The following is a 21,854-nucleotide window of genomic DNA, read 5'->3' as shown; positions in this document are numbered from 1 at the left end:
GCCTTTTTCTTCCCTTGTTCCTCCTTGTCTGCACCATCACTTTCTTTAGAAGAGGAAGAGGATGAAGAAGATGGAGAAGAGGGTGACCTCTTTCTCGCCTTTTTCTTCTCTTGTTTTCTTTCTTCCCTCTTTGAATTATGGTGTAGAGAAGTATGCTATGGCCGTCTCTGTTTAGGGGGTGTTGGAGAGCGTTTTTCCTATCGTCTTCGTGGAGCCATATCCGTCAAGGTGGTAGGAGACTCACTTCTTTCTCGTTCTTTTGGTGGGGGCTCTACCATTGAAATTTGGGTTCTCCTTTGGGAGGGAGATGCATCATCGAGGAGTAAGTTTTTGAGCCCTTCGTACGGATCTTCCTCTTCTTCCCTTAGCGGAGTGAGTCCTCTTTTGGAAGTCTCATTAGGAGCCTTCCTAGTTACTCTCTCTTCTTGGTGGGGAGTTTGGAGAATACCATGGGTGCACAATTGTTGTAGCCACTTCACCTTGGAGGGATGGGTTGCCCAGGGCTTGTTGAAGCCTAGAAACAAGATAGTTTACAAGCATAGGGGCATCATTAGTTGCTCTTTCATTAGCAAAATAAAAGCTATCAACATTCATTTCAATCTCTTTTCCCTTGTCAGCCATACTAGCAAATTTTAGGTGTAAATTTTTACTTGTACTTTGGCACTTTAAGTCCTAGTTGCTACTCCTCTTTACCTTCAAAGATAAGCACTCAAGCATCTATACCCATGGCTCGAATATTATTAATTGCAAGGAATAGAAGAAAGGGTTCAAGTACAGAGCCAAGACATCATCGTTTCCTGTCAAGCTTCTGATAGCTCAATAATGGTTAAGCCATAAGCAAGCCCTGTAGGACTCCATTATTAAGACCATAGCTCTCGACGGTATTTCCGTTAATTGCATAAAGCAGGCGTGCTTCATTAAGGATGAAAAATCCCTATTCTACTTACTCTTTTTCAATTAATAACACCAACCATTTGTAGCAAGCTTGAGGACCTCTTTTCTTGAGAAAGAAAAGAGAAACCAATAGCTATGATACCAATGTAACATTTAATGCACTAGTAACTTGTGTGTAGCGGAAATTGATAACATAGTGAGCATTTCATTAAGAATAAGTTCCTAATGAGCATAGAGAGAGTACTTAATTTGAGAAAGCAACATAGCAATTTACACCTAGCTAATTTGGCATTGACAATACTTGAAAAGATAGAGAAATAGAAAAATTGACAACAATTGAGGACCGGATTTACATGGAGCCGGTCCCCCCTCCATAAATTCTTTGTATTAATATAGCTTCTCCCATCAAAGGAGACTTTTGTACAATACAATCTTTGTGTTCCTTGATAAAATTAGTTGGTACAAGGAAGATGGAAGATTCATGCACCAAATTATGCTTGAAAAACACACATACTATCCCTAGTTTCAGTCCCAAGACCTCACACACCTTAAAAAATGGTGAGAGCTAGCAGGAAATGAGAATAGATTGAGAGGAAGAAGATGTATCTTACGAGAAAGAAGTATTCTCCTCACATAATCACTCTAATAGCATAGCTTAGCTTAGTAATTAGCATGGTAGAGGAGATGAGCCTGCCATTGAAGCTTGGATCTTGGTTGGATTTGCATTCCATAGCCAAGAGTTGTTGGTGTAGGCCTCTACTTCTCAATGCTTGGAGAAGGAGATGGGGTTCTTCTTGCACACATGAGTTATGTGTATGTGTGTGTGTGTGTGTGTGTCTGTGTGTGTGGCATTGTGCTAGACTAAAAATGCAGCCCACTCTCTCATCTTGGTCGACCCCTCTCTTGCTATTTTGCTCATGCTGGCCTCCCATTGGCTCATGTAAAGCTTAGCCAATCACAAATTAGAAGACATCAGTTCACTCTTTTGATCATAACTTCTTTATCCAAACTCCGATTTGGGTGATCTATAGCCTCAATCGAAGAGAAGAATACCCTCTATACATTGGTATAAAGACAAAAATTTTCAGAGTTATGGAAGGCATTTCTAAAACAATATTTTTGAAGTGAACAGGTTTACAAAATTTGACTCTCATCTCTTATTTTACAATGTCTTCCGGCTCTCGCAAGGGTTCTTCTTCTTCAACAAGGTCCATACCATTGTAGAGAATGATCCAAAATCTCCTAAGTGTGGAGATATCAACACAACCATTCAACCAACAACATTAAAAACCATGATTGTGGCATACTTGGTATCATTGCAAGAGATCGTAAACAAACAAGGTAAAGACTTATGAGCACTTGCAATGAAGAATGGCACGCTAAGGGTACTTGTGGTTGAAAATGAGAATCTCAAGAGGGCACTTGAGATGTAAACAACACGTTTGATGCAACTCTCAAGAGGACACTTGAGATGCAAACAACACGTTTGATGCAACTTGAAGTTGAAGTCAAGGAATGTAAATGCTCTCTTGCGGACGTGAATGCTTTGAAGGAGCGCATGAGCAAAGTAGAGCATGGCCATGTATTGAAAGAGGATAAATTTGATACCATGAGCCGAGATGTATGCGACATGAAAATTGTATGCACAAACAAGTCTTGGGATGATGTATGTGGTAGCAATGTGGTTCCTAATTCCTCCCTCATGCAAGCTATGGCTCAAACAAAGAATGTTGAGAATGTGGATGTGGAGGAGTTGAAGGAACGGGAGCGAATTCCAAGAACATTGTTATCTGTGGAATTCCTGAAGAGTTGATGAACTAACAAGCAAAGCCAATGTTGTACTTTTTGTTGAAACTTGGGAGCATGATACACAAAGGATAAATGGCTTGGAGGATTATAATGTACATTCATTGATGTGGTCATTGAATCTCAAGCAACGAAGAGGGCAAGGAGGGGTAGCATGTATGTTTAAGAAAGGATTGGAAGATTATGTATCAATTGTGAAAGATGACAAGTACAAACGTTATGTATGGCTGAAATAAAAGAGCACCCATTTTTGTAGCCGGTTGCTACATTCCTTATCATAATTCCCCCTTTTATGCTTGCGTAGATAGAGATCATCCATTTTTTGATTTAGAAGAGAAAATTCCTTATTTAAAAGGCCAAGGTGATGTTATTGTATTTGGAAATATGAATGATCCACAAAAACATTGCAACATGATACTCAACAATTTGATATGCCATACATTTCAAGGGAGTTGGAGGAAGTTCACTGGTATGATCGTATTTGAATGGATGAACTTCCTCCAACTCCCTTGAAATGTATGGCATATCAAATTGTTGAGTATCATGTTGCAATGTTTTTGTGTGAGCATTCATATCCCCAAATACAATAATGTCAACTTTGCCTTTGAAATAAGCAATGTCCTCTTCTAAATAAAAAAATTGGATGATCTCTTTCCATGCAAGCATAAAAGGGGGAATCATGATGAGGAATGTAGCAACCGACTATAAAAATGGGTGCTCTTTTTGGTGTGACAATTTTCACCCATACATAATGTTTGTACTTGTCATCTTGCACAAATGATACAAAATCTTCCAATCGTTTCTTAACCATACATGCTACCCCTCCTTGCCATCTTCGTTGCTTGAGATTCTTTGACCACATCAACGAATGTACATTGTAATCCTTCAAGCCGTTAATCCTTTGTGTATCATGCTCCCAAGTTTCAACAAGAAGTACAACATCGGATTTGCTTGTTAGTTCATCAATGCCAACCCCCACATTCCATGGATATCCATTGCAATTTCAAAAGCATATTTTCAATTGTAGCTTGGCTATTGAAATCAGGGTTGCAGGAAAACACACACAGCTTGGAGAAGATGAAGGAAGCTCAAGGCACACAATGGAGAGTGTATTACTTAGTGTGCAATGGAAAGATATATAGCACTAGAGTGATGGCCGTATACACAATGCACGGAGAAAAACCTCCTAAAGAGGGGAAAAATACCCCGCCGATCCTAGTGTGTTCACACACATCACTACCACATGTATATGGTAACAAATCCCCCCTGGAGCGATGCGGTGAAGAGAACTGGAACATGAGTAAAGGGAAGTGCCACGCCCTGAGGACATAATCAATCCACAAAGGGGAGTAAGCGCAAAGCTTTGCGGAAAGCTTCGAGCTTCTCACAAGACAATGCCTTTGTGAAAAGATCTACAAGGTTGCCCTATGTTGGCACATAAGCCAAGCTGATCTCTCCTGCTGAGAGCCTCTCCCTGATATAGTGGTAATGCACCTCAATGTGCTTTGTGCCAAAACAAAAAACTAGGTTCCTCGCAACTACCAATGCGCTCTGACTGTCAGTGTAGATAGTGTCGGCAGTGTCCTGTCCAACACATAAATCAACCATAAGGAGTTTGAGCCATACACACATAACCGTAGCTGTGAAGAATACCCTGTACTTAGCCTCACAACTAGAAGTGGTCGCAGTAGGTTGCTTCTTGCTCAACCATGATATACATGAACTGCCAAGCATGAAACAAAAACCACTTGTGGACGCTCGCATGTCAAAACAACCAGCCCAATCTAAGTACGAAAAAGCATGTAAGTCTGGCGGCAATGATCCCCCCTTGGGATAAAACAAGCCAAGATGTAAAGTGCCACTAAGGTAGTAAAAAATCCTCTTGATAGCCTGCCAATGCTTAGACCCTAGGCTATGCATAAATCTGTTGATCTGTGAGACTGCAAACTGATATCCGGCCTCGTGTTGCATACATAAATGAGGCATCCAACAACAGTTTGGTAAAGAGTGACATCTGCAGGATCACCAGCATCATGAAGACTCAATTTCAAACCTGTTTCCATGGGAGTGGCAATAGGTTTGCAATCCTCAAGTCTAAACTTACATAGCAATGTCTCTATGTAACTTTTCTGACACAAGGCAATACTACCATCACATTGCTTAAACTCTATGTCTAAGTAATGATGCAATAGCCCCAAATCTTTCATCTCAAAAGTATCATTCAAATCAGCCTTAAATTCAGCAATATGTGCCTCATTGGGATCAGTGATCGACAAATCATCCACATAAAGAACAACAATGAGAAGTACATCGCCCTCACGCTTGACATACAATGTGCTTTCTGTTGGACTGTTACGAAAGCCTTGTTTGACCCAATGAGTGTCATCCTTCTCATACCAAGCACGAGGAGATTTATTCAACCCATACAAAGCTTTGGTACATTTGCACACCTTATCCTCTTGTCCTTTTTTGACAAAACCACGAGGTTGCGTTACATAAACTTTCTCAAATATGCTACCATTCAAGAAAGCAGTAAGAATGTCTGACTGATGTACATCCCAACCAAAATGAGCTACCAATGCACATAGAAAACGCACAGTAGTCATACGACAAGTGGAGTAAAAGTCTCTTCATAATCTATGCCTTTTTGCTGTGCATAACTCTTTGCAACAAGTCGAGCCTTATCGCGATAATCTCACCATCCGGCTTGTGTTCCAACTTGTAAACCCACTTCATACCAATGGCCTTTTTGCCAAGAGGCAAATCACATAAAGTCCATGTGTCATTTTCTATAACTGCATCGTATTTTGATTGCATGGCAGCCATCCAATTTTTTGAATTCTGTGCTTCATCAAAAGACAGAGGTTCCTCAACATCATGTAGGCTAGACACAGCTAAAGCATAACAATCTCATGCATAAAATGCATGGTGAGAGCCTGAACGAGTGTGACTAGACAAAGGTGCATCCAATTTATTGTCACGCAATGTATGCACCAACCATTTTGGCATACCTCTAGCCTGCTCATTTTCAACTCTTTCCTCATAAAGTACATCATGTACATTTGTATCGGTAATAGGCTGATCTGTGACATTTTTAGAAACCCCCATAGGCTATACATTTGCCACATTGGAATTTACATTCGAACTTCCACCACTGCAAAGAGGCAACAAAGTGTCATAAATGTCTTGTGAGCTGACATTACTGACTCTAGTACATGACAACAAGGACTGAACAGAATCTTCCACTAACACAACATCCGGTGATTGGAGGGGTCCATTGAGCTTCAAGCATGAGCTACAAGAGGGGGTCGACCAAAGAAGTAGGGGGCCTGCTTAGGGAGTATACTCTCCCACACACACACACACACTCATTGTGTATTGTGCAAAGTGCAAGAGCTCCCTCTCCTTATCCAAGCAAGTAGAGGTTGAGAGCCTACACCAACACTCTTGGCTATGAATGCAAATCCAACCAAGAGCCATGCTTCAATGCTTAAGCTTGCGATCTTCTCCATCTTCATTACTAGGCTATTATGTATGCTAGCAAGAAGTGTCATAATAACTAATATCTAATTCTCCTAAATGATTTTCTTATGTTAAACTGATCATTTAATATGGGAAAGTACCAGGGGAGAAAAAGCTAGAATATTAGTTAAGCTGTCAGACCGGCCACAATAGGGATCCAAAGGGGGGACCATCTACAAAAAAGCAATGTGCAACAATGGGCTTCAAAGACCCTAAGGTTCAGCCCATTAAGACTTCCAAAATGCTAAGGTTCCAAAATTCAAAGGTTCTGTCCAATGGTCCAACCCTGTTAAGCACGCGTGTGCGTGTACGGAGTGTGTGCAAGAGATGGGAAGAAGAGAAATGGGGAAGAGGGAGATGCACAGGTAGCCACTGTCTTGGGTTAGTGGAGAAGAAAGAGTGAAGTCAACCCTTCCTCTTTTTCTCCCTATATTGATTAGGTGAAATCAAGTGTACAAGGGTGGTTTCCCACGGCCACCTGGCCTACACCCCAACAACCTCCCACTTGAAGGTCATGGTGGCCAATAGTGGCATTAGTATAGTTAGTCTATACAAAATTGATGAAGCATTGCCGAGGCTTCATCCTACACCCATAAGTTCTATACAATGTGTAAATCGCTCCGAGGCTAGGCTCTTTGTGAGAGCATCTGCGGGGTTGTCGTCAGTGTGAACCTTGACAAGCTCGATACGCTTGCCAGCCAATGCATCTCGTATGACATGGTATCTGACCTCTATGTGTTTCGACTTTGAGTGAAACACTGGATTCTTTGCCAAAGCAATGGCACTATGACTATCACAATGTAGTACTGGAACCTCGTGAATGCCCAAATGTCCCACTAGACGAGCGAACCATATGGCTTCCTTGCTGGCGTCAGACGCAGCAACATATTCTGCCTCAGTGGTAGATGAAGACGTGCAATCTTGGAGACACGATCTCCAAGAGATAGCTGCTCCAGCAAACATGAACACATAGCCAGATGTGGATCTTCTATGATCCACGTAACCTGCATAATCCGCATCTGTGTAACCTACAATAGATGCATCACTGTTTCCGAAGCGTAAACACTTGCTAGCTGTACCTTTCAAATATCTGAGGATTTTCTTCACTGCTTCCCAATGTTTCTTGCCAGGGTTTGCCATGTACCTACTAACCACTCCCACTGCATGTGCAATGTCTGGTCTTGTGGCAACCATAGCGTACATCAAACTGCCAACTGCTGAAGAATATGGTACTTTCGCCATTTCCTCTTTCTCAGCCACTGTCTTGGGAGAGTCTTCCTTGATAAGTTTGGAGTATGCTTGCATTGGGGTACTCAATGACTTCCCCCCCTACATACTAAAACGTTGCAAGACTTTGTGAATGTACTTTTCTTGAGATAATTCAAGAATTCCACGTTGCCTGTCTCTCTTAATGTGCATACCAAGAAAGTGATTGGCATCTCCCAAATCCTTCATGGAAAACTGAGTGCTTAGCATCTTTTTCAACTGATTGATTTCATCAATTGATTTGCCTGCGATAAGCATATCATCTACATACAAGATCAAGATGATTAAAAAACCATCGTTCAACCTTTTTGTGTATAAATAGTGATCCTCTTGACTTCTAATGTAACCCTGAGACTGCATAAATTTGTCGAATTTTTGATACCATTGCCTTGAACCTTGCTTGAGGCCATAGAGTGCCTTTTTAAGTCTACAAACCAATTCTGTCCTCGTTGGTTTTTGGGTTTCACATACGAAGCCCTCTGGTTGTTTCATGTAGACATCTTCATCTAGATCCCCGTGAAGAAATGCTGTGTAATTCACATCCATTTGGACAAGTTCCATGTCCTGGATAGCAACCAAGCCAAGCACGGTGCGAAGTGTAGTCATCTTGACTACTGGAGAGAAAATCTCATCAAAATCCACACCTTTTTGTTGCTTGAAACCCTTGGCAACTAGACGAGCCTTGTATCGAGGCTCGGGATCTTCCGTTGTATACTTCTTTTTGTATACCCACTTGCAAGGTAAATCATGTTTGCTTTTTGGTAATTCAACCAAATCCCATGTCTCATTAGCCACAATCGAATTGTATTCTGATTGCATAGCCTGCTCCCACTTAACGCTATCCTCCATTTGTATAGCTTCTTTGTAGCAGGTTGGCTCTCCACTGTCAGTGACCAAAATGTGGTGTATATCGGGCTCAAACCGCTCGGGCGCACGTGATACTCTCTCAGAGCGTCTCAGTGCCTGACTGCTGGACTCCGCTCTCTCCGGAGCAATAGTAGTATCTTGCACTGTAGGAGTGGGTGCAACACTACTGAACTGAGTTGGTTCGGAGGCTACATCCTCAAAACGAACACGTCTGTACTCTACATCTTTGAGGGGCTTCTTGTGCATTTTCGATTCATTGAAAATAACATGTGAGCTACGAATGACTTTTTTTGATTCTGGGTGCCAGAGATGATATCCCATCTCTCTGTTTGCACCATAGCCAATAAAGATGCATTTGTGTGATCTGGGATCTAACTTCCGACGAAGTTCTTTGGGCACATGTGCATATGCCTCACATCCAAATACACGTAAATGGTCATAGCTTGGCTTTTTTCCAGTCCATAATTCTTCTGGAATTTTGAAATTCAAAGGAGAACTAGGTGACCTGTTGATGATGTGAACTGCTGTCAGAATAGCTTCCCCCCAAAATTCGGGAGTAAGCTTCGCCATAGACATCATAGAGACAACTCGCTCTTGAATTGTTCGATTCATTCTTTCAGCTATCCCATTTTGTGCAGGTGTGTATGGAGTAGTAAACTGCCGCCGAATGCCTCTTCTATTGCAAAAATCCTTGAACTCTGTGGAGACGTATTCTCCACCATTGTCCATTCGAAAAGCTTTGAGCTTTGTTCCTGATTGGTTCTCAACCATGGCAAGGAATTTTTGGAACGTCGAAAAGACTTCTTCCTTACGCTTAAGGAGATACACCCACACCTTTCTTGTAGAATCATCTATGAATGTGAGAAAGTAGTTCGCCCCCCCTAGAGTTTTATGTGGCATTGGACCACACAAATCACTGTGCACCAAGTCTAGAGGTTCGCCTAGTTTCTTATTCAATGGCGAAGATGTCAATCTAGTCTTTTTGCCATATAGACAATGCTCACACAATGGAAAGTCCGTGTAATCTAACACAGGTAAGTAGCCAAAACGCTGAAGTGTTTTCATTCCCTTTTGGCTAATATGCCCTAGCCGGCTATGCCACAACTCAGGAGACGGCAGCTCGGCAACATAGATAGAGTGTTCGTCGACACTCGAAACAAACAAAGAGTACAGGGATCCGTTTTTATTGCCTTTCATCATGATAAGGTTGTTCTTGCGGATCATCCAAGAATGATTACCAAAAACTGTAGTGTAGCCAATGTCATCCAATTGCCCTATAGAAAGCAAGCTTTTCGTAAGCTTGGGCACATGTCTGACATTCTGTAGCACAAAAGTAGTGCCATTATGCACTTGAAGTTTCACATCACCAATGCCAATAATGTCAAGCTCATAGGAATTACCAAGCTTGACAATTCCATGCATGGATGCATAAGAGGAAAACCACTCTCTATGCGGTGTGACATGAAAACTTGCAACAGAATCAAGGATCCAATTCTGTGCATAACCCTCATCCTGTGCAACCAAAGCATCTGGAGTGAGATCTGAAGTGAAAATGAGAACATCTGAGGCATCTGTTGTCACCTCGGCATGAATCTCTGTGGGCATAATGAGCATCACTAGAGGAGGAGCATCCTCTACTGCAGTGGTAGGCATGGGAGACTCGACAATGTTGAGCTCCTCAATTTTTACTGTACTTTTGCCTTTGCCAGAATTATCCTTTTGCATGTTTTTCTGATCTCTTAGGAAACTGCGACAATCCTTTTTGTAATGACCCTTCTTGTGGAAATAGTAACACTCGACATTTTTGGCATTTCGGTCTCTACTTTGGTTCCTGTGTCTGCTAGGACTACGAGGATTCCGCTCTCTACTTTTGCTTTTGTATTTGTTCCTGTCACGGCCTCTTGGCTTTGTTGAACTGCCAGCCATATATGCATCTCCATGACTAACATTATCGAGAGATTTACGACGAATCTCTTCAGTGAGCAACGCATCTGTGACAGCATTGAATTCTAACTTGCCATTCGGAGCTGAATTGCTAATGGCTGTGCAAAAGATATCCCATGAACTGGGTAGAGAGCATAATAAGAAGATAGACTTGAGTTCATCGTCAAACTCCTTAAAGCCCTGAGATGTCAGCTGACTAAACAAGGAGTTGAACTCATTTAAGTGACCGGAAACTGTGCTACCTTCTTTCATGTTGAGCTTCATAAGCTTTTTCATGAGAAAAACTTTGTTGGATGCACTTTTGCTTTCCCATGCTGAACATAAGCTATCCCAAAGTTCCTTGGTTGTTTTCTTCCCTATGATAGTGAAGAAGACTGACTCAGCTAGATGTAGACGTATCGTAGCCATGGCTTTTGCATCCAAAAGCTCCCATTGAGCTTGTGTATAATCATCATCCTCTGCGCGCTCTTTCAACGGTTCGGAGAGGCCTTTGTTTATCAAAACATCTTTCATGCGCTCTTTCCACATGGTGAAGTTGCTGCCATCGAACTTCCGAATGAAATACTCCTCCTTTTTTGAAGAAGAAGCCATCGCTGACAAGAGGGTCTCAGAGGTGCCAAAACTATGGCGAGAAGCTGTAGAAATTTGGGCAGAGTAACCTTTGTATCGGGAGTAAAATCTCAACCGAAATAGACTCAAAAGTGCCAACTATGGAAGGCACGACTCGCGGGAAGTAAATCCGGCAGAGTCTCCTTTGTATGAGCAGTCAAAACTCAAGTCAAAATGCATATAAATGTGCCAACTGCACTAACTGGGCATCTGCTGTTATGCTTGTGATGCATGAACCTTTCCATCTTCATTGCATCACCTAGGTCATAAGGAACACAAAGATTGTATTGTAACAAGTCTCTCTGATGGGAGAAATCATAATACAAATGCCTATTGGAGGGGGAACTGGCTCCACATAAATATGGTCCTCAACGATTGTCATGTTCTCTAAATTCTCTCTCTTACAAAAGTATTGTTCATGCCAATTACAAGTTAACTAAATGCTATGTTTATATTGTTGCTAACTTCAATTATCTTCACCCTCTATGCTCACAAAGTAATTTCTCAAAAGTACTCTCTCTAATTTCCACTACTCTCAAGTTAATTGGCCAATTCCATTACATTGGATTTGCCAGGAAGTGATGGCAATTGCCGAGGAGGAGGTTGCAAGCCCGGGGCGGTCACTTATCAAAAGCTTCCTATATCACGTGCGTTTAAGAGGTTATTAATAATACCTCAATATACATACTATATTTACACTAGGTGCCTATTAAAAAAACCCCCACCCCCCTCTGTATGTATACATTTTGATACATTTTGATCTTTTAATAATCCTCTCCGGTTAACTCACGTGATAGTATACACATTCTAAAAAGTGACCGCCCCGGGGTTGCAAGCTTAATGGAAGAGGATATGGGTTCAGCTATGCAGTCCCTACAAAGCAAGGGTCTTTGTCTTATGCCAATCTCCTTAGCTACGACTATCTCTACTACTAGCGGAAGGCTACCCTCAAGGCCGGGCAGGCGGAGCAAGGACTCCAATACTGACAATTGCAAATGGGCCCATATTCATCATTTCTTACTTGCAAAACTGGAAATCCAAGTGCCAATTTCATGATGCCCTCTGATACAGGTGGTATTTGTTACCATATACATGTGGTAGTGATGTGTGTGAACACACTAGGACCGCCGGGGCATTTTTTCCCTCTTTAGGAGGTTTTTTCCCCCGTGCATTGTATATACGCCCATCACTCTAGGGCTATCTATCTTTCCATTGCACACTAAGGAATACACTCTCTATTGTGTGCCTTGAGCTTCCTTCGTCTTCTCCAAGCTGTGTGTGTTTCTCTGCAACCCTAATTCCAACAATTGGTATCAGAGCAGGTCACGTCCTCCCGGGCTTAGTCGCCAGCTGCTCCAGCACACGCCTGCTCACTTTCTCCGATTTCAGTGAGCTTTGGCAAGCGTTCGCAGGTCGACAAATATTTTGGGATAGCTCGAAGAGATTGGTCTGCTCAGAATTTTGATTTGGGCTCATTTCGGCCTCCGTTTCCACTACGGGCAGTACTGCACAGGCTATTTCGTCATTTTGTGCAGATATTCTGTCAGTGCCGTTTTCTGCATAACAGGTGCCTTATAGTCTTCTACGGTTTGTGCTATATAGCACAAGTTGTTCCCGCTCCATTTCTCCTATTTTCGGGCAGTTTTCACATCAGGTGCAGCATTTACCATGGCTGACAACAACAACACAGATGTGTTCAAGATGTTTGCTGCTGAGGACAGGTTGGATGGGGACAACTACCCTATGTGGGCTTATATGATGCAACACGTTCTTGTGTCAAAAGGTGTCTGGAACATTGTGCAGGGCATTGATGTACGTCCTGGTTCTGAAGATGTAGGCGATATTGAGGATGTTGCAGGTCTTGCTGCAAGGATTGCAGCTGTTAGAGTTGTTTTGCCTACAGCAGAACAAGCTCGTTGGGATGTTAAGGATGCGCAGGCTCATGCATTGATTGCGTTGTCTGTGAAGCGCACCATTATTCCTCACATCCGTTCAGCAAAATCTGCAAAACAGGCTTGGGATATTCTAGCAGGTCTTTATGCAAGCCGCAATGAGGCTAAAATTGCTTTGCTGCGTAAAGAGCTAGAGTCGAAGATTATGCATGAGGAGGATGATATGGACACTTTCCTTGCTAGTGTCAAGGATATCAATGAGCAACTCATTTCTGCAGGTGAAGTCATTTCTGACAGTTCCCTTGTGCAGACTGTTCTTGATGCCTTACCAGATTCCTACCAGACTTTTGCTAGTACTTGGAGACTGATGACCCAAGGAAATCCTGAAGTTGTCAAGTTTGATGCATTATGCACATTGCTGTTGCAAGAGTCACTTTCTAGAAAAAACAGGACTAGGCAGCGTGCAGTTGAACAGGCTTTTATTGCTTCTCAAAGAAAGGGTGGTAACAGTAATGCAGCCACTTCTTATGGTTTTGCTGCGAGTGGCAAAAATTCTGTTCCTAATGCTTCTGCTGGCAGCACTTCGTCTGGAAATTCTGGTGATAAGGGCAAAAAGAAGATGCGTTGCCATTATTGTAAAGCCAATGATCACTTGATCAAGTCGTGTCCTAAGTTGAAGGCCAAAGAGGCTAAGAAGAAAGAGGGTGGTTCCACTGCAAATGCTGGTTCCACTACAAATGCAGCCATTGTTGAGTCTTCTGTGAAAGGAGATTTTGATGCTGATGTTGATGCAGAATGGGCTTTTAGCGCAGAGTGCACTTACAATCCTGCTGTCCATGATGCATGCTTGTCAGTTGCTGCAGATTCACATGTGTGGTATTTCGACAGTGGTGCTACAAAGCACATTACCTCACATCGTGAATTGTTTACCTCTCTCGAGTCTGTCCCTCATGGGAATTCAGTCACTTGTGCCAACAACGCCTCTTATCCAGTTCAGGGAGTTGGAAAGATTGTGCTCACTGCTGCTAATGGCAGTTCCTTCACACTTGTTGATGCACTTTATGTACCTGGGATCAAGAAGAATCTATTGTCTGTATCCGCACTTGCTAGACTTGGACTTGTAGTCAAATTTGTGGATGACAGATGTACAGTTCATGATCTCAGTTTTGGTGATGAAATTGTTGCATCTGGGCTTTTGTGCCGTGGGCTGTATAAGCTCACTTTGTATGACAAGTGTGGACAAAATTTTGCAAATGCTGTTGCAGATTCAAGGGCTATTTCAGATGCAAAACTTTGGCATGCACGTTTTGGCCATCTGAATTTTGCCAGTTTGCTGCGTTTGCAGAAATCTGATATGGTTGCTTCTTTGCCGCCTCTTGAAGCACCTATCAAACATGTTTGTGAAGGCTGTATTCTGGGTAAAATGCAGCGTTCTAAGTTTCCAAAGGATGGTTCAGTTAGGGCTACATGCAGGTTGCAGCTTGTGCATAGTGACGTTTGTGGGCCCATGCAAACTCCGTCCTTGGGCAATTACCTGTACTTCGTGACTTTCATTGATGATTACTCCAGGCATGCGTGGGTATTTCCGCTTAAAGCGAAGTCCGAAGTTTTTATGTGCTTCAAACAATTTTTGGCTATGGCTGAAAATGTCTCAAAATGTACTATGGGCACCCTCCGTTCCGATCGAGGGGGGGAGTATATGTCTCATGAATTTAATGCATTTTTGGCTAGTCGTGGGATAAAACACCAATGTACAGTGCCTTATACACCTCAGCAAAATGGTGTTGCTGAGAGGAAAAACAGGTCACTAACGGAAATGGCACGATGTATGGTCAAAAGTCAAGCTTTACCGCATTCTTTTTGGCTTGAGGCCATCATGTGTGCCACTTATGTACTTAACAGGTGTCCTACGAAAGCTTTGCATTCTATTACTCCATATGAAGCATGGCATGATAGAAAACCTTCTATTGAGCACATGCGTGTTTTTGGCTGTTTGGCATATGCTTTGGTGCCACAAGTGCAGCGCAGAAAATTGGATGATAAGGCTGTCAAATGTATTTTTGTTGGTTATAGTGCTGAAAGCAAAGGTTACAGGTTGTATCACCCGCAAACAAAACGTATTTTGGTTTCACGGGATGTAGTGTTTGTGGAAGATTCTGTTCAACCCTTGCTGTCATGTACTAGAGACAGTAATGTAAGCTCACAGGACATTTATGACACTTTGTTGCCTCTTTTCAGTGGTGGAAATACGAATGTAAGTTCCAATGAGGCAAATGTACAGCCTATGGGGGTTTCTGAAAATGTTTTAGAACAGCCTATTACTGATGCAGATGTACATGATGTACTTGATGAGGAAAGGGCTGAAAATGAGCAGGCTAGAGGTATGCCAAAATGGCTGGTGCACACTTTGCGTGACAGTAAATTGGATGCACCTTTATCTAGTCGTACTCGTTCAGGCTCTCGCCATGCATCTTATGCATCAGATTGTTATGCTTTGGCTGTGTCTAGTTTACATGATGTTGAGGAGCCTCTGTCTTTTGATGAAGCACAGAATTCAGAAAATTGGATTGCTGCCATGAAATCAGAATATGATGCACTTATAGAGAATGACACATGGACTTTATGTGAATTGCCTCCTGGCAAAAAGGCCATTGGTACGAAGTGGGTTTACAAGTTGAAACGCAAGCCGGATGGTGAGATCGATCGCCATAAGGCTCGACTTGTTGCAAAGGGTTATGCACAACAAAAAGGCATAGATTATGAAGAGACTTTTGCTCCCACTTGTCGTATGACTACTGTGCGTTTTCTATGTGCATTGGCAGCTCATTTTGGTTGGGATGTACATCAATCAGACATTGTTACTGCTTTCTTGAATGGTGACATATTTGAGGAAGTTTATGTAACGCAGCCTCGCGGTTTTGTCATAAAAGGACAAGAGGACAAAGTGTGCAAATGTAAGAAGGCTTTGTATGGGTTGAAGCAATCTCCTCGTGCTTGGTATGAGAAAGCTGACACTCATTTGGTTAAACGAGGCTTTCGTAACAGTCCAACAGAAAGCACATTGTATGTAAAGCGTGAGGATGATGTATTTCTCATTGTGGTTCTTTATGTTGATGATTTGCTGATCACTGGACCAAATGAGAGACATATTGCTGAATTTAAGGCTGATTTGAATGCTACTTTCAAGATGAAAGATTTGGGGCTGTTGCATCATTACTTGGGTATACAGTTTAAGCAGTGTGATGGTGGTATTGCCTTGTGTCAGAAAAGTTACATAGAGACATTGCTATGTAAGTTTGGACTTGAGGATTGCAAACCTATTGCCACTCCCATGGAAACAGGTTTGAAGTTGAGTCTACATGATGCTGGCGATCCTGCTGATGTCACTCTTTACCAAACTGCTGTTGGCTGCCTCATTTATGTATGCAACACGAGGCCAGATATTCAGTTTGCAGTCTCGCAGGTTAGCAGATTTATGCATAGCCCAGGGTCTAAGCATTGGCAGGCTGTCAAGAGGATTTTCCGCTACCTTAGTGGCACTTTACATCTTGGCTTGTTTTATCCCAAGGGGGGATCATTGCCGCCAGACTTACATGCTTTTTCGGACTCAGATTGGGCTGGTTGTTTTGACACGCGAGTGTCCACAAGTGGTTTTTGTTTCATGCTTGGCAGTTCATGTATATCATGGTTGAGCAAGAAGCAACCTATTGTGGCCACTTCGAGTTGTGAGGCTGAGTACAGGGCAGTCTTCACAGCTACGGTTGAGTGTGTATGGCTCAGACGCCTTATGGCTGACTTGGGTGTTGGACAGGACACTGCCAACACTATCTACACTGACAGTCAGAGCGCATTGGCAGTTGCGAGGAACCCAGTTTTTCATGCTCGCACAAAGCACATTGAGGTGCATTACCACTATGTCAGGGAGAGGCTCTCAGCAGGAGAGATCAGCTTGGCTTATGTGCCAACACAGGACAACCTTGCAGATCTTTTCACAAAGGCATTGTCTCGTGAGAAGCTTGAAGCTTTCCGCAAAGCTTTGGGCTTACTCCCCTTTGTGGACTGATCCTGTCCTCAGGGCATGGCACTTCCCTTTACTCATGTGCCAGCTCTCGTTCACCGCATCACTCCAGGGGGGATTTGTTACCATATACATGTGGTAGTGATGTGTGTGAACACACTAGGACCGCCGGGGCATTTTTTCCCTCTTTAGGAGGTTTTTTCCCCCGTGCATTGTATATACGCCCATCACTCTAGGGCTATCTATCTTTCCATTGCACACTAAGGAATACACTCTCTATTGTGTGCCTTGAGCTTCCTTCGTCTTCTCCAAGCTGTGTGTGTTTCTCTGCAACCCTAATTCCAACAGTATTTAGAAAATTGATATTAGTGTGTATATTCCATCAAAATGCTTGCAGCGTGGAGTTGGGTGTTATACTTTTATCCGGAATAGATATCAAAGCAATTGTGGTTGATACACATCATATACACCCCTACGACCTACCTGTTTGTTTTTGAAAAAGAACTGGGGGTAGGGATGCCCCCATGGTTACCTCTCACTACCGTTGAGGAATTGAAGTCATGAAGGACAGTTTGTAGTTTCTTGCATATTAGTGTCATTCCAAAGTTGCCACTCCTTATACATCTGGATACTTATGTATCGTCAATTGTCCAACTTTGCTCTATCTTTTCTTGTGAAAATTTTAATTTAGGTTCTTCTTGGTTGACTTCTAGTCTCTCGAAACAAAAATTGCGCTTTTCTTAAGTGTTCCTTAAACAACATTGGCGATTGTTTTATGTAAAGTGGGTTGTGATCTTGCATGAAATTCCCATGGATCCTTTCAGAGCTCCAAGTCGATTGTTAGGTTGGGTCAGGGAAGATGCAATTGGTAAATGAGTCAGTAACTTATTCACATATATCTATCAAGGATATCTTTGGAGTAAGGTCTTCCAATTGCAAGTTGATGTGGGAGTGCTTGGATATAGGTTGTTATGGATGTTTGTTGTCACTCCCTTTGGATAGAAGGGGAAGGTGTATGGCGAGGATTTCCAATGCATGTACAGTTTCTGGTATAGTCTCTCTCTCTCCCCCTCCCCAAAAAACCAAACTATCCGAAAGGAAGTGCCTGCATCTGTCTCCAGATGCCTTGTCATTGCTACAACATTGTGTTGCAAGGCCCACCCTCGTCTATAAAGGCCACGAGACAAAGTCGAGGGAACAACGGTGGAGATTTAATCCGCCATTGATGCCATCTCCATGATGACAAAAAATTTAGGCTACCCGTTGTCACGTCGAACCCCCGACCTCCCACTCAACACCCCCACTCCCTATCCAACCCACCTATCCCTACCGCTGAAATAGTGACAGAAGTATTATAAAAACCTTCCCCCCCCCCCCCCCCCCCCCCCCCCCCCCCCTTTGCGTTGATCCAACGGCCCAAAGCCCCCTGCCATGACGGCCATCCCGTGTCATTTATAGACGAGGAGAGACATAGAGAGAGAGAGAGAGAGAGAGAGAGAGAGAGAGAGAGAGAGAGAGAGAGAGAGAGAGAGAGAGAGGCGCTGCTATTTTTGACTCCCTTCTATTTTTGACTCTCCCCAACGCTTCTCCCATGCAACAAACGAGCGTTCCAACAGCTAACACAGTTCCCCCGTCCTCCCGCGCCAGTGCTTAGGAAGCGCCTGTGCCGAGCACACCCAGTTGACAAAACCCTGAGAGAGAGAGAGAGAGAGAGAGAGAGAGAGAGAGAGAGGATCAGATGGCTCTTCACACAGAGCATCATTTCACAGCAGGAGAGGTCGTGCGGGATATCATTATCGGCATGTCAGACGGCCTTACTGTGCCCTTTGCGCTTGCAGCTGGCCTTTCGGGTGCCAATGCAGCTTCTTCCATTGTTGTCACTGCCGGCCTTGCTGAAGTTGCTGCCGGGGCCATCGCAATGGGGCTTGGCGGGTTGGTTTGCTTGACCCTTCTTTTGTGTGTGTGTGTGTGTGTGTGTGTGTGTGTGTGTGTGTGTGAGAGAGAGAGAGAGAGAGAGAGAGAGAGAGAGAGAGAGAGAGAGAGCACAAAGGAGTTCCTGCCTCTGCGCTGGCAATATAGCCAGCTGGTCAGCCAACGACCCCTCAGCGAATGAGCACATTGGACAGCCAGCTGGGAAGCGTGAGGCAGGGAAGAGCCCATTGCTGGCAGGAGGAGAAACCCAGCGCTTCCATTGGCCCGGCCACGTGTGCGTCGGCTGGCTGGAAAAGATCGCCGTTTTGGGGCCAGCGGCTAGCTAAAGTATGATCTCCAGTCACGAATTCACCTGCTAGCTGTCCGTTGTGCAGAGAGAGAGAGAGAGAGAGAGAGAGAGAGAGAGAGAGAGAGAGTTGCATGTTTCTTGTTTTGTAGGTATTTGGCTGCCAAGAGCGATGCCGATCACTACAGTAGAGAGAAGGAGCGGGAAGAGGAGGAGATCTTGACGGTTCCTGACACAGGTGAGACTCTTTTAGGTGAGACTCTTTTTGTGCTTTGTTTTGGGGAGACGACAAAGGGTACCCATCCCCGACTTCTAAAACAAAACAAACCAAGGGTGAGACTCCCTCTCTATTGTGCAAGGCACATTTAGCACAGCAATGAATGGTAATCATCTAGAAATAACTGCAAGCACAAGAAGATTTATAAATTTTCTCATGTAGGAAAATGGAGTATTTTTCAGTGTTTTTCATACAATGTATAACATCATGAGCTTCTGCTCGAGAGGCACCACATACCTAGCTAGGTACGATTGGGGGCATGGGACCACCGCCCCCCCCATCGGGCCGGCATCCCCTGCCCCCAATTGTACCTAGCTAGGTATGCAGTGCCTCCCTCACAGAAGCTCATGATGTTGAGGTAACTCACAATGTGGGAATTATTGTGAGAATTTGTCCAAAACTTCTTGTGAAGAGTCAACTTTGAAAGAAAATGTTGTATTGGTTGTAGGCATCGATTAGTGTAACACATCGATTTGTTGTCGTCTTTTTGTGGAACAAGATTTTGTAGTATTTATTTCCATCATTTTGTGCCGGTGTTTAAATTTGGTTTGCAGAAGCTCATGAAGTCGGAGAGATTTTGTCTAGGTTTGGTTTAAGACCACATGAGTACAATCTGGTTGTGGAAGCATTGAGAGACTGGCCAGAAGATTGGCTAGAGTTCATGATGAGGTCATTATCTTTTGCTTTTTTATCTTCTGCTTTCTAATTTGTGGAGAGAGAGAGAGAGAGAGAGAGAGAGAGAGAGAGAGAGAGAGAGAGAGAGAGAGAGAGAGAGAGTCAATGACACCGTCACGATGGGTGTCTAGTGTATGAGCAACTAGAACTGGTCACTTTTATATCACACTATGTCTACTCGAACACTGGACACCCATCCAGACATTTTCATAGACTATGTCCCCTCTCCTGTGATATCCTACTAGCTAAGTTCTAACTTATTGTGCTTAATCTCATCACCTCCTTGTTAATTAACCAGGTTTGAACTCGGATTAGAGAAGCCCGATCCAAAGCGAGCATTGCAAAGTGCAATCACAATTGCCATTTCTTACATTCTTGGATGTTTGATCCCTTTGACTCCATACATGCTAATTCAGAGAGCAAGAGTTGCATTGAAGGTTTCCATTGGGGTGACTCTTGTGGCGTTGTTTCTTTTTGGGTTTTGTAAGGGCTTGTTCACTGGTACTAGGCCACTTGTAAGTGCCCTACAAACAACCTTGATTGGTGCCCTCGCTTCGGCAACTGCATTTGGCATTGCATTGGCAATACAGTCTTAGAGCATGGTCACGCGAGGCTTAGTTAGAAGTAAGCCCCGACAGCCTTTGACAGGCGCTCAACATGGCCACCGTCGGCAGCAGGTAGAGAGAGGAACAACAAGTCGCAAGCATGAGAGAGAGAGCTGGCGCTGACCGGCAGTGGGTGGGTAAGTTTGTGTGACTATGCCTTTTTAGGCATAGTTAGCTTACTAAGCCGGTGAATACCTGCAAAAAGCTGACGCACATCAGAGATCGATTGCCGGCTCAGCTTACGGAAAACTAAGCTTCGCGTGACCATAGCCTTAGAGCTAGTTTAGAATTAGTTCTGCATACACAGGATGTAGAAGCTGGTTAATTAGGAGACAAGGAATTCATGTTTTCTGTCTTTAGACATTATTTTGAGATTCTTTGTTAGGAGACGGGGAATTCAAGTCTTCCGTCTTTTGACATTATTTTTAAATTCTTTGTCTTAGCTTTGTCGGTCCTTAGATGAATGTTTTAAGTTTCTGTTTTTTGAGACTATTTTAAAGTTCTCTGTCTTCTAACAACGCCACTAGGGTGAACTCCCGGGTCACACTGTTTCAAGCTTCATGTGTATATAATCTAGGGAAAATTACCAAAATACCCCTCTAATTTGTGAAAATTCTCAAAATACCCTTCAAATTTCAAAAATTCCCAAAGTACCCCCATAATTTGTCATAAATTCCCAAAATGCCCTTCAAATTTTCCAAAATTCCCAAAATACCCTTGGTTGTGAGAGTAAATTTCTTGAAAAACAAAAAACTTGTAGCTTTTCATAAGAAGAGTGATTGTCTACCATACAGGATGCTAAAACTAAATTTTGAGCTGGTTATGTAGGCTTTGGAGATGAATTCCTTCATTATTTTTATACATAATTGCCTTTTTTTTTGGGAGGTAATTTGCAAAAAATTACATGCTAAGCACTCAAAAACCGATCTCAATTGTCAAACAAGAATAAAGATTAGAAAATCTTGAAGATCCAACAAAAATAGATACAAGGGTATTTTGGGAATTTTTGAAATTTGAGGGGTATATTGGGAATTTCCACAAATTAGAGGGGTATTTTGGTAATTTTTCCTATAATCTATTACAACCATACAAATCTATTACAACCATACAAAATCACAGGATGGTGTCTCTTGTTGATGATCCGGTGGAGCTGGATCAAGAATCAACAAGTACTTTGGAGTGTAACGCCATAGGCGAGTTATACCCTGACTCTTGTCATGATGGCCCGGGTATGCTTGTTGTCATAATGTCCCCCCTACAT

The 21,854-nt window shown here is 43.0% G+C and overlaps 1 protein-coding gene across 1 annotated transcript; it reads left to right on the top strand.

The window, feature by feature from the left end:
* The first annotated feature begins 18,444 nt into the window (after positions 1-18,444).
* Positions 18,445-21,127, top strand: LOC147463587 (vacuolar iron transporter 1-like). Its single transcript, XM_086529311.1, has 4 exons — positions 18,445-18,750; positions 19,189-19,274; positions 19,868-19,982; positions 20,287-21,127. Exons 1-4 carry the CDS (start codon positions 18,557-18,559, stop codon positions 20,582-20,584), a joined length of 693 nt encoding a protein of 230 aa, XP_086385437.1. The 5' UTR covers positions 18,445-18,556; the 3' UTR covers positions 20,585-21,127.
* Positions 21,128-21,854: the final 727 nt, after the last annotated feature.

The sequence above is a fragment of the Adiantum capillus-veneris genome, chromosome 2 (genome assembly GCF_014529385.1).
Source record: "Adiantum capillus-veneris isolate H3 chromosome 2, ASM1452938v2, whole genome shotgun sequence".
Taxonomy (NCBI): domain Eukaryota; kingdom Viridiplantae; phylum Streptophyta; class Polypodiopsida; order Polypodiales; family Pteridaceae; genus Adiantum; species Adiantum capillus-veneris.
Note: the sequence above shows the minus strand (reverse complement) of the source record. Positions and strands in the feature narration are given on the sequence as shown.

Bases quoted from the DNA above. Each gene is read 5' to 3' on its own strand.
- LOC147463587 (XM_086529311.1), top strand. From the start codon at position 18,557: ATGGCTCTTCACACAGAGCATCATTTCACAGCAGGAGAGGTCGTGCGG. The intron at 18,751-19,188 runs GTTGGTTTGCTT...CTTGTTTTGTAG, and splicing joins ATCGCAATGGGGCTTGGCGG to GTATTTGGCTGCCAAGAGCG. The intron at 19,983-20,286 runs GTCATTATCTTT...TTAATTAACCAG, and splicing joins TGGCTAGAGTTCATGATGAG to GTTTGAACTCGGATTAGAGA.